The sequence below is a fragment of the Saccostrea cucullata genome, unplaced genomic scaffold (genome assembly GCF_032062105.1).
Source record: "Saccostrea cucullata isolate Sc308-1 unplaced genomic scaffold, CSIRO_AGI_Scuc_v1 ctg61, whole genome shotgun sequence".
NCBI lineage: Eukaryota > Metazoa > Mollusca > Bivalvia > Ostreida > Ostreidae > Saccostrea > Saccostrea cuccullata.
Genome location: NW_026937101.1, coordinates 344,123 through 355,986, shown reverse-complemented (window position 1 = coordinate 355,986; position 11,864 = coordinate 344,123). Strand labels below are relative to the sequence as shown.

Below are 11,864 nucleotides of genomic sequence, written 5' to 3'. Positions count from 1 at the left end.
GGTAAAGATAAACGTTAGTATTTCTGGGTAATTTTGTCAAGATTTTGCACAAGTTTTTACATAAAATGTTCATTTCTTTTCCTTAAACAACTGCAATATGAAACGGTAAAATGAAATATATGGAGATAACAAATGCTATTCAAGCTCAAAAGTCCATAAAACAATACGAAATAGGAGCAGAGCAAACACGGACCTCCAAAACATGAGGTAGGATCCTGCAACCTCTCACATGAAGGTTTTTTAAAAAATATAAGAACAAGATGTGTTTGTGAAACACGATGCAACCGGCAGCAACAAAGTTCGAAAAAGCTATTTTTAGCATATAGGTCACAGTCACGGTCACAAATTAATTGACCTTGATGTCATTTGAAAGAACCTAATTAGTGGAGTATGCATACAAAATATGAAGTCTCTATCTCCTAGGTTTCAAAAGTTAAAGCAAAGGTTTGAAAAAGCTATTTTAGCATATAGGTCAAAGACAAGGTCACAAGGTCATTTACCTTGAGGTCATTTGAAAGAACTTAATTAGTGGAGTAAGCATATCAAATATGAAGTCTCTATCTCTCATGGTTCAAAAGTTTTGGCAAAGGATAAAGTTGACAACAGACAGACAAACAAACATACAGACAATCATACAAACAAACAGGCAGACAAGACAAAAACAATATGCACCCCCCGATATATTGATCAAGGCATATAAAAAGTACAATACTTTTGATCATTCACCATTTTTATTCATCCTGAGCCTTGCATTTAATATATAATACAAAGGTTTTGACAGAAATGAATATGGAATGAATGGATTGACATAATCACTGGTACATTCTACAAATTCAGTAAATGGAATATAATTTTCTCCTTTCAATTACATAATACCTGTCAACCACCCAGACATAGGGTTTTTTATTCAAAAACTTTTTACTCAGAAACTTAGACATATGATGAACATGAAGGAGGCTGGGGGTCAACAAATTAACCATCTGACATGACTTTTTTTCTACATATATATTATGATATCTTAAGCTATCAACAATCATTTGGCAAAAAAAAAATTTGTACATTTTAATTTTAAAACTTGATCATTTTTGTAAATCTTTGTATGGGCCTCTTCTTCTAAAGGATATCAAATAAAATTCCAAATTAATTTTGTAACATTCAGAGCCCCTCCCCCTTCAAAAAGAATTAAGCATTTTTTCAGAAAAAATGAGTAAAAATCAGACATACATGCACACATTGAGGTTCTCTCTCTGATGAACAAAGAAATCATATACTGCAGCAATGCAAAGTCCCTAATTGATATATCTTGAGATTAGAACATTTTTTAAAAAATATTTAATAAAATGTTCAATGGAAAAATTATGAAGAAAGTAAAATCAAATATCTATCTATATAAATATTTCATATTATAATTTATAATATCCAATATGGGGGAGGGGCTCCTGTGCTATGAAGCTTAGAATTTAAAAAAAAAAATACATGTATAATTACAAACTTACAATGCTCGAGTATCACATCAGGTTTGAATTCAAAGATGAAGGACAGATATAACAGTTGCTACCCCTGATTTCTTATTATGGAAGAACACTGAATTACAATTTCTTAAATCATTTTTGGGTTTTTTCTGTTAAAAAAAGAACCTTCTGTCTACATCATTCCTAAAATTAAATAACAGTTAATGGCCTTATAATACTGTAGATCACTAAATTTTCCTTATTTTCGCGACATTACAGTTGATTAGCGAGACAAAATTTTCACGAATTATGGTTATTGCTCTATATAATCTTAAGGAATGCTATTATACGCGAGAATTAAATTTTCGCAAGCACATTGTCTCGTGTAATTACGCGAAAATAAAGTTCTCGCGAATAAAAGGTGATTTACAGTACTTGTAAATAAATGAGCAGACGTGAACTTCATAGAAAATAAATTAACACATCAAAATTCAGCATATTGATGCATCAAATCCCTTAGACTCAATCTTACAAATACACTAACAACAACTCCCCTTGGTATGGGTATTCCACAACTTACAAAAAGTAGTTTTTTTAATTTAAATATTAAAAAGCAAACAAAAAACAAACAAAAAAACCTATAAAATTGTACAACACACATAACTCCGAGGTACCAAAAAAAAAAAATCAGTATCAAAAGATAAAGGTACTGATATCTCAAGAAAAATGTGAGGTAATATCATTTACATATGGCACATCTATTTAGCTGAACACATTTATTGGAAAAAAAATTATCATGACCTCATTTTGATAAAAATATTATTTCCAACTGACCAAAAAAAAAGAGGGAGGGTGTCTAACTGGACATGGCCATTTTTTTCTCCATACCATGAGAAAAAAAGACTAAAAATCAAAATGTGCTTTTTGTGTCCATCTGCTGAAACTTTCAAATGAAATTTCAGTTACTTTAACTGTCACTGTTATTTAAAGATCTCTTTATTTGTACATATGAAAAATGTACCGAAGATTGCTTACATCAAAAACATAATATCCATACACTGTATCTATACATCAAATAATATACTAACAACAAAACCATGCATGAAAAAATGCAAAATATAGTATATTGTTAATCATCTTAGAATATGTTTAGTTTTTTTAATTGCCCATAAACTTTCCTGAGCTTTTTTTTTTTAATTCAGTTTGTGTCTGATGTGCAGTAAGTGTTTTACTTTCTTTCAAACATGTCAAATCAGTAATTTTTCAAATGTGTTTTAATACCAAGACATTGTATAAAGGCAAAAAATTATAAAAAGAGCAAGAGCCATTTTGGGCCTTATTTGGCCCTGAGAATTTCTGAAAAATCAAAACCGCTAGGTTTAGGTTGCGAATGCAGTCTTTATCACTTGGAGTGTTGGTGACTACGTATCTATTAATCATGACATAATTTTCCCTGTAGTTAATGCATTATGACATCATAAAATGCATCATTTTCCTCATATCCTGTCAATTCCTTTGAAAAGGGCCTAAAGTTGAAGTATATTTTCTCAATATTTCATATAGAGCACAACCTCTGATCCAAAATATGCAAATACATAATGAAAGATCCGTTTCTGAAGATCAAAAAACATGGCTGTGCTCATATTTCAATTCTTTGCTGAAGGTATTCAAAATGTGCATGTTTTCTGCAAATTTCAAGAACATTGCAATTTCTTGAAGCCTGTTTTCCAATATCTGGATTCTCAAAAAGAAATTTTATTATAGGAAATTAAATAAAAGCACCAAGTGTCTACTTTATTTTGACACATGAAATGGGAAAGATAAATTTTATGCATAAAGTGAACCTAGCTCTTATTTATCTTCTCTTTATAAATGTATTTGGGCAGACTTTGACCTTTTTATATGGTAAAAAGGTTCTGCGCCTTTTCAGTTGGAAGCATGAGCAATTTTAAAAATATTGCATGAAGACAAAAATATTTTACTTTAAATTGTGGCCCCATCTTTTTATACACATTTAAAACTTTGGTCCAGTAGTTGACTTTTTCAGGGTTGAGGGAAATGTGAATTTTCTACTTGACCTGACCTCCATGCAATACTCATGCAGCAATAGTTCAAGTTGGTGAAACTAAAATGCATTTGGGAGCTTCTCAATCTAATTAAAATTAGATGTTCCAAATTTGCTACCACTTCTCAAACTGCTCACCTACAAGCCAAGATTTTGGAGGCTACGATTTCATTGGCTAATCAAAAGGTTGCTCTGACGTGACCCTGGATGGGATGTTGTTGCAGTTGTTTGAGAAGCAGTAGCGGATTCTGAACATCTAATTTTAATTAGATTGAGATCTTCTCCACTGTTGACACTTTTATCCCTCCTTCTTCCTCCTCTTACACTTCCTTCTCTTACACTTACTTAGGCAGTTAGGGGAGGAGGGGATTTATAAAATGCTTTGTGAAATCTGAAAAAAAAAAAAAAAGAGTAATGTCTCAGAAGAGGTTTTTGAAACCTCTGGACTAGCTGAATTTTTTTATTCAAACAAAATTGCTCAATCTTATTGACGAGCTCAAGGAACAAAAAATCCCAAGCATTTCTGTGCTAATTAATTTGATATGGAAGGACAAAATGAACAATCATAAAGCTACTTGCATTGGACAAATCATATTTAAAAAACGGGGGTATAGAGACGATTCTTCTCTTTCAAAAGTAAATTTTCCAAAAAATATACAAAGTTCAAAGGGAAATTAAACTCTAGTGCATCATATTCACACTCTGTAATATGTAGGACACCCTCCCACTGTCCAAAAAAAAATATATTACAACAATTACACATTATACCAAAATATTAGACTTGTACATCAGTGTTTTGGACATAATCACCGGGACAATTAATTGCTTTAGATTAATTAACAACTGTAGATAATGGCAGATTTAGCTAAGAAAAAAAAAAACAGCAAATAATATTACATTGTAACATATGAATTTTGGATTGTGCTCAAGCAAATTCTATGCTGGTAAACTGCTGGATTTGTGCCCTGCACTGAAGTTTTTCAAGGATTGGTGAGCACATTTGCTGTACGTCGAGTAACTTCTGCTGTAATGCCATTAGGTCCACTGGACCAGTACCATCCAGCCAGGAAAATGTGTCCCTATACAGTAGAGAAATGGTTCTTATTTCTTCTAAATGCACATTCCCATCTGCATTCCGTACCTGTTCCTGCACGGAAATCAAGTACGACTCTAGACAGTTTCTGATTTCTACACGCTGACGTTCAATTTCATCATCCTCTTGGTACTTTTTTGCTTCGTTCATCATGCGGATTATTTCATCCATACTCAGCTTGTTCTTCGAGATCGTGATCTGGTTTGATGTTCCCGTTTTCTTGTCTCTAGCAGTCACATCCACGATTCCGTTGGCATCAATGTCAAACGAGATCTCTATCTGGGGAATGCCACACAAAGCTGGGGGAATGCCTTTCAGTTCAAACTTCCCCACACAGTTGTTATCCCTGGTCATGGCTCGTTCGCCCTCAAAAACACCAATTGTCACCCCCTTCTGATTGTTGTAGAAAGTTGTAAATGTCTGCAATGCCCTCGCTGGAATTCTGGTATTTCTGTGAATAACCTTGTCCATAAATCCCCCTGCTGTCTCGATGCCCAGGGAATAAGGAGCCACGTCCACAAGAACAATGTCTTTGAGCAAGTCACCTCTGTCTCCAACAAGAATGGCTGCTTGACACGCTGCGCCATAGGCCACAGCTTCTTCTATGTTTATGGATCTCTTTAACACTTTAACTCCCATGAAGTCCTGAAGCATTTTTTGGATTTGTGGAATTCTCGTTGATCCCCCCACCATTACCACCTCATCGATCTGGTTTGTCTCCAAGTTAGCATCTAATAACGCCCTCTTCACTGATTCTAGGGTTTGAAGGAACAAATCATCACAAAGTTTTTCAAAAGTTGCACGAGAAATATTGCTGTAAAAGTCAATGCCCTCAAAGAATGCGTCCAGCTGGATGCAGGTCTCTGTACTACTCGACAGGATCCTCTTAGCTCGCTCACAGGCCATTTTCAGTCGTCTCAGTGACCGGCTGTTGCCTGTAACGTCCTTTCCGTGCTTCAGCAGGAATTTTTCCACGAAATGATTTACTAGGACATGGTCAAAGTCTTCACCTCCAAGATGCGTGTCCCCAGCAGTAGACAAAACCTCAAAAACAGAAATATTGTCAATTGTAACTATGGATACATCTAATTTTCCTCCTCCTAAATCATAGACCAACACATTTCTCTCACCTCTGTCATTTTGCTCTAGTCCGTATGCAAGGGCTGCAGCAGTTGGCTCATTCATAATGCGAAGAACGTGAAGACCCGCGATTGCACCTGCATCCCTGGTAGCCTCCCTTTGCGCGTTATTGAAGAATGCAGGCACAGTTATGACGGCATCTTTAACTGTTTGTCCAAGATATGCTTCTGCAATCTTCTTCATTTTCACTAGGACCATAGAGCTGATTTCTTCAGGCGTGAACCTCTTCATTTCTTCCTTGTAAGATACTTCAACTTTAGGTTTCCCCAAGTCATTAACGACCCTGAACGGCCAGAGTTTCATGTCCTCCTGGACCCTGTCATCGTTAAACTTGCGTCCGATCAATCGTTTCGCGTCAAAAATCGTGTTTACAGCATTCATAGTTACCTGACTTTTGGCTCCGTCTCCAATGAGGCGTCCCGTGTTCGAGAAAGCAACATAACTTGGTGTTGTGCGATTCCCTTCGTCATTTGCAATAATTTCCACTTTGCCGTTTTGAAAAACACCAACACACGAAAATGATGTCCCCAAATCAATTCCGATTGCTGGCATTTTTCTTTTCTCCATTGAATAAACGTTACTGCAAGTTTCACGCTGACATCTTCTGAGGCTCGTTCGGTGTTTTCCATCATGACTGTCGCTCTATATATATATAAGCTTTGATGTGTGTTTACGCGACCTTGCCAGAAAGTTCGTCCAGCTATGTAAACAACTTGTTTTTTGTTTATGTTGAAGGAAACTTCTAGAGGACTAGCGAATGATAAATTTCGGAAGGCCTTGGAAGTTAGCCTAAGCATTCGAGTGTTTTCTTGACTTTTCATCGTTTTACATCCTTTGACGTTCGTGAATTCTAGATTTTTTCGTTGTTTACGAATACTAACTCTTGACCTCATTCATTCAATAAATAACTTGTTTACAAACATAACCTGCATATTTTTTAAAGATTCGATGACTTGTTCGTTATCAATGTTGCATTAACTCTTCAATATATTATTTACTTGTGTAATAAAAAATGAAAGTTTCCACATAGGCCCTAGAATGTATTTTCTTTTTATAGAATAGAATATAGAATATCATTTATTTCCAATTTTGGGCCCATGAAGGGCATTCAAGATAAATACAACATAAATAAAATATAAAGCTAAAGAGAGGAAGAGATCCAAATGATAGTTGAATTCATATGCAACAATGAATATGTATAATATATGATAAAAGTACACAAACGCAAATATTATGCCACATCATGCATAAATTTTAGTGGATATATCTACCTTGTCTGCATATTATATCATTCTCGACTTTCAGGAACATCCTGAGACAACATTGGATCTTTTATTGTAACATTTAAATATATATTCTGCAAAACTATTTATTATATCACTACTTTCATTTGACATTAGCCATATAAATTTATTTCTATTTGAAAGGGAGGAGAAATTTTTTTATATGAAAAAAGCACAATGGTTATCCAAAAAAAATATATTTCTCAACAAACATGCACCAGCAGGGGCCTATTTATATACAAACTATAACTAGTATATAACATATATATAGGTCCCTGGTATAACTGTACGTATAACTATAAGTAGTAATTCAGTTCGTCTTCTTTTGTAATTAAGGACAGATGATACAAACAAATTTTTTCTTTGAAAAAGATTAAATATCATGTCCTAAGTTTAGAAAAGTGGATGGTTCTTAGAATTTTTTCTCCGAAGAACTGGAAAATGAAATAGATTTGGAAAATATTAGTAATATTTCAATAAAAAAAACGAATATAGAAAAATCACATTCAGTAAAGGTTTACAGGTGAAAATAAATTTCAGAATATGTTATCCTGGCGTTAAAAGTGTAACATAAACCTTAGAAAAATATACCAAGCCAGGTGAATTTTAAGAGGAAGATCGAAATGACAAAAAATTGGCAATATCACATAGGCTGATTTTTACTATTTAGCTTTTCCTAATAAAATTCACCTGGCTCGGTATATTTTTCTTACGTTTATATTACACTTTCAGCACCAAGATAACATATTCTGAAATTTATTTTCACCTGTAAACCTTTACTGAATGTGATGTGTCTATATTTGTGTTTTCATTGAAATATTACTAATATTTTCCAAGTCTTTTTCATATTCCAGTTCTTCGGAGAGAAAAAAAATCTAAGAACCATCCACTTTTCTAAACTTGTGACATGATATTTAATCTTTTTCAAAGAAAAAATTTGTTTATATCATCTGTCCTTAAAATACAATTTTATTATATCGTGTATAGGGCCATTCTTAAACGTGAGAAAAAGTAAAATCTGCTTGCATAGAACGACATATAAAATTAATGTGTTTGACGAGGATTTTTTTTTTTTTTTTTTTGAAATATTGTACACTCATACATTTTTTTAAATTAAGAAAATGGGGGGGATATCCATATTTCAGGCGCCTGTTTTTTTAAATTTGATATAGCAATTCAACTAAAATTTAATGATTACAATTTATGCGCGTTAAAAAAAAACATTAGTCTTTATCAGTTGTTTATGGGCGTGAGATCAAATGAAAATGAACTTTTCTACCTTAATTTGTTTGCAGAACTTACACAAATTAAGAAATTTTTCTTTTTCTTATTATTTTTTTTTTCAGTTTTACATTGAATAAAGTCAGGGACGTATATACTTAGTATATAGGTCCCTGATAAAGTCAAGAAAAATATGTTTATGGTCAATGAAATAAATCGATGGAAAGTCGTGTAATAAAGAATATTTTTTAACACCATCCAGATAGGCTAACGGACAACAAAACGCTAAATGAGTGAGTTAATGATTTCTAGTTAATCCCACGACAAGAGCTTTAATCTTGATTAATTCATGGCGAATAGAGTTCATATTGTCTCCTTTAACGGGTTACATGATATTGTCTCACTATAACAACTGATCATGTGTTTTGAACTTTAGAAGAGTTTAGTCTTAGTACACAAGCATGGACTTCCATGCTATCGCGGTGTTTGTTTGTTACATAGTTCTATTTCAAGGTACGTGCCTAAAATTTTCTTTTCAATCATTTTCATTATTTGAAATGAGTTTTGGATATGAACCCGGGACGGGACAAGTTTCATAATTTAACATTTTTTTCTGGCAAATGGGTCAATTACAGTGTATTCAAATAGTGTAGGAGAAACAAACATTGCTTTCAGAAGGAATTTTGATATGCATATTTTTCTACCAGGTAAATTGAAAGTCCCTGATTTTCTGGTGTAATCAGATCTAGAGAACTTGATTCTGAAATATTTTGTCTCAGGTATACATGTTACATGCGCGACCCCCCCCCCCCTGGAATTTGCAGTTATTAAATGCATATACGAAATCAAGTAAAAGTGACATTAGAATCCCCCCTAGGAAACGTGGACCCCTCCTCAAAACGGAACATCTATGTGAAATTGGAATGAAGAGTCATAGGTCTAAAACTTGAATGCCCCCTCCCCCCGAAATAGGGTTTTCACGTCTGGGAAATGAATCAAAGTTTGTTTATTTGTTCATTTATTTTTTGCTTGTCAAGAAATTTCAGGATTGGAAATCTTGTTTGACTGGAAAAAATTCCTGGATCCGTGCCTATACACATCATTTACATCCAGACAAATATGTAATCGTCAAGCATTTGAAAACGTCAAACCAGTATCTCATGGGCAGATTCATGAACTTTTAGGGAGTAGTGTCAACTTGATGAATGTTTAAAAAGTTGACTTGGAAATAACATTTCCAAAAGTATATCGAAAGGGTTGGGGTAGACCACAGGCACTTGTTTCGTATACAGGTATACGGGGTACCCCCTACCTATATTTACCAAATATAGGTAGGGTGTACCCCGTATACGAAACAAGTGCCTGTGGGTTAGACACCCGCTTTCGTATGTACATGTATACAAGAAAAGTACTTGCTTTCCTGTTTCTAGGGAGGAGGGGTCTAAATGTCGTTATACTTTGTTGTTTTTTTTTCCTTCAAATAACAAACTGAATTTTTCATTTAGTGTTGAGTTAGTTATTTATTTACATGGTTAGACGATAATTGTTCTGGTGAAAAAAAATTAATACAGATCTGACTTTATTCTTTGAGTGCATCTTCGCAATGCCAGAGGTTATGAATCAACGTGTCAATGTGAAAATTTGAGTGCATTAGATGTAAATAATTATATCTTGGGAATGCTGATAATGCTCCTACATTCGGCTTTCCAAAGTATTCCTATTTTAAGACATTTCATTAATATAAATATTTTTCTGTTCCAGCATCATCAATAGAATGCAACTACCATCTCTCTTATTCCAACAACATCACAACATCAGAGTAAGTAGTACTGTATTAATTCTCATGATTCTCCGTGGGAAAATGGCGAGCATAGGCGTCGGAAGCAAATTGAAAGTGGGGTGGCTAATTGAAAGTGAAGGGGGGGGGGGGGTAAACCAACCAAAAAAGCTTAACCCCAAATTTCAATGCCTAGATGTTATGTCTATCTTTGCTAAAAAAAATTGGGGGTGGGGGATGGGGGTGGCTAAGTCCCTCTCCCGGTTCCGACGCCTATGACGAGTGTTTATTATTTAGGTGAGAGCGTTTGCAACGTTGTTCACGACAGTTTTCTTAGGGTAATATTTTTTCTATGTTTTCTATTGTATCTGGTTTCGAAATACAAGTCAGTGATCATAGGCGTTTATCCTGTTGTGCAATCATTTCAGTGATTTCGATTGAATAATAAAAATATTTTAAATCAAACACGATTCTCGTTTTGCGAAGAGAAAATAATCAAATGAAATAATAATTTTTGAAGAAAGCTTGTGCCATATGTTCTTTAACTGATATTTTCAATGGTGGTGAGTAATATACATTTTATCTTTTTTTTTTTTATCTTGATCTGATATCTTTGGAGAACGCTTTAACTGATTACAGCTATACTTGTAATATAAGGTATAATTTTATCATATTTTTAGCCAGGAGGCTACAGTAGCCGGTATTATACTGGGAGTCTTATTTACCCTGGGGATCATGATATCTGTAGCAGTGTGTATCGCCCTATTCTGCTGTAAATCTAAGAACGGCAGTAACCGACTGGTCAGTCATAATGACGTCAGACACTCCTCCCCCACCACCGTCACTTTTGTCACCAACAACAGTAGGTGTATCTATCAGCACATTTCTATATACTGTTCATTGTTTCCTAATAATTGTCTCGGAAATTTATTTTTAAAAGTTCCGTTCAGTGATTCTAATAAAGTTAAACAATTAATGAAACAGAATATTGCGCTTCAAACATTTTGAAATCAAAGTTAAAGACATTCTTCAAATAAAAATGAATTTAATTTTGCTTATTTAATACAACCATTTCCTTTACACTTTAGGTCCTTCTAGCCCCGGTCATTTCCCGGTCTGTGCCGAGGGACCCCCTCCTTACCGCTCTTTATTTCCGAGGTCGCCACCACAAGGCACCACGCCACAGCAGACGATACCTATTTCACCACCACCAATGTATTCAGAAACATAATAAAAAATCAATAAACCACTAACGTCTCCTGTTCATGTCTTTACAAGGCGTATTACATGTATAGGGTGTTATTGTATGATTTTTTTTCCTTTCGAACTGACATTCAATTTTTTAAATAAACTCTCAAGCGCTTGACGTTTCTAACCTTTCTTTTTCATAAAAAAAATTCCCTATATACTATAATAATAGCATAATTATTATAGTATGTGGAATTTTCATCTTCGCTAGCCAAGGGTTTCCGATCCGATAAATCTTCTACCACAGAGTATATTTCGGATCGGGAACCCTGGGAATTTTCTATATTTATGAAAGGTCAAGGCTAAAGCGCTTTGAAGAGAATCTATAGATAATAATCACAGGCACTTGACGTTACTTATCTTTCTTTTAATAAAAAAAGTATACCCCCTATCTAATAATAATTTTATTTATTAGGTAGGGGTATATTTAATATAAAAAGAAAAAACAAGATGTGTTTGTGAAACACTATGCGCTCGGCGGTAACAAAGTTCAAAAAAACTATTTTTTGCAGATAAGTCACAGTCAAGGCCACAAGGTCATCGACCTTGGTGTCATTTGAAAGAACTTTATTAGTGATGCATACTA

At 34.2% G+C, this 11,864-nt stretch overlaps 2 protein-coding genes across 2 annotated transcripts; one reads left to right on the top strand and one right to left on the bottom strand.

The window, feature by feature from the left end:
* Nucleotides 1-3,966: 3,966 nt before the first annotated feature.
* LOC134247310 (heat shock protein 68-like) lies at nucleotides 3,967-6,391 on the bottom strand. The gene has a single exon (XM_062729678.1). The coding sequence runs from the start codon at nucleotides 6,314-6,316 to the stop codon at nucleotides 4,442-4,444; it is 1,875 nt and encodes a 624-aa protein (XP_062585662.1). The 5' UTR covers nucleotides 6,317-6,391; the 3' UTR covers nucleotides 3,967-4,441.
* Nucleotides 6,392-8,653: 2,262 nt separating this feature from the next.
* LOC134247290 (cysteine and tyrosine-rich protein 1-like) lies at nucleotides 8,654-11,261 on the top strand. The gene is made up of 4 exons (XM_062729656.1): nucleotides 8,654-8,766; nucleotides 10,015-10,072; nucleotides 10,711-10,892; nucleotides 11,119-11,261. The coding sequence occupies exons 1-4, from the start codon at nucleotides 8,715-8,717 to the stop codon at nucleotides 11,259-11,261; spliced, it is 435 nt and encodes a 144-aa protein (XP_062585640.1). The 5' UTR covers nucleotides 8,654-8,714.
* Nucleotides 11,262-11,864: the final 603 nt, after the last annotated feature.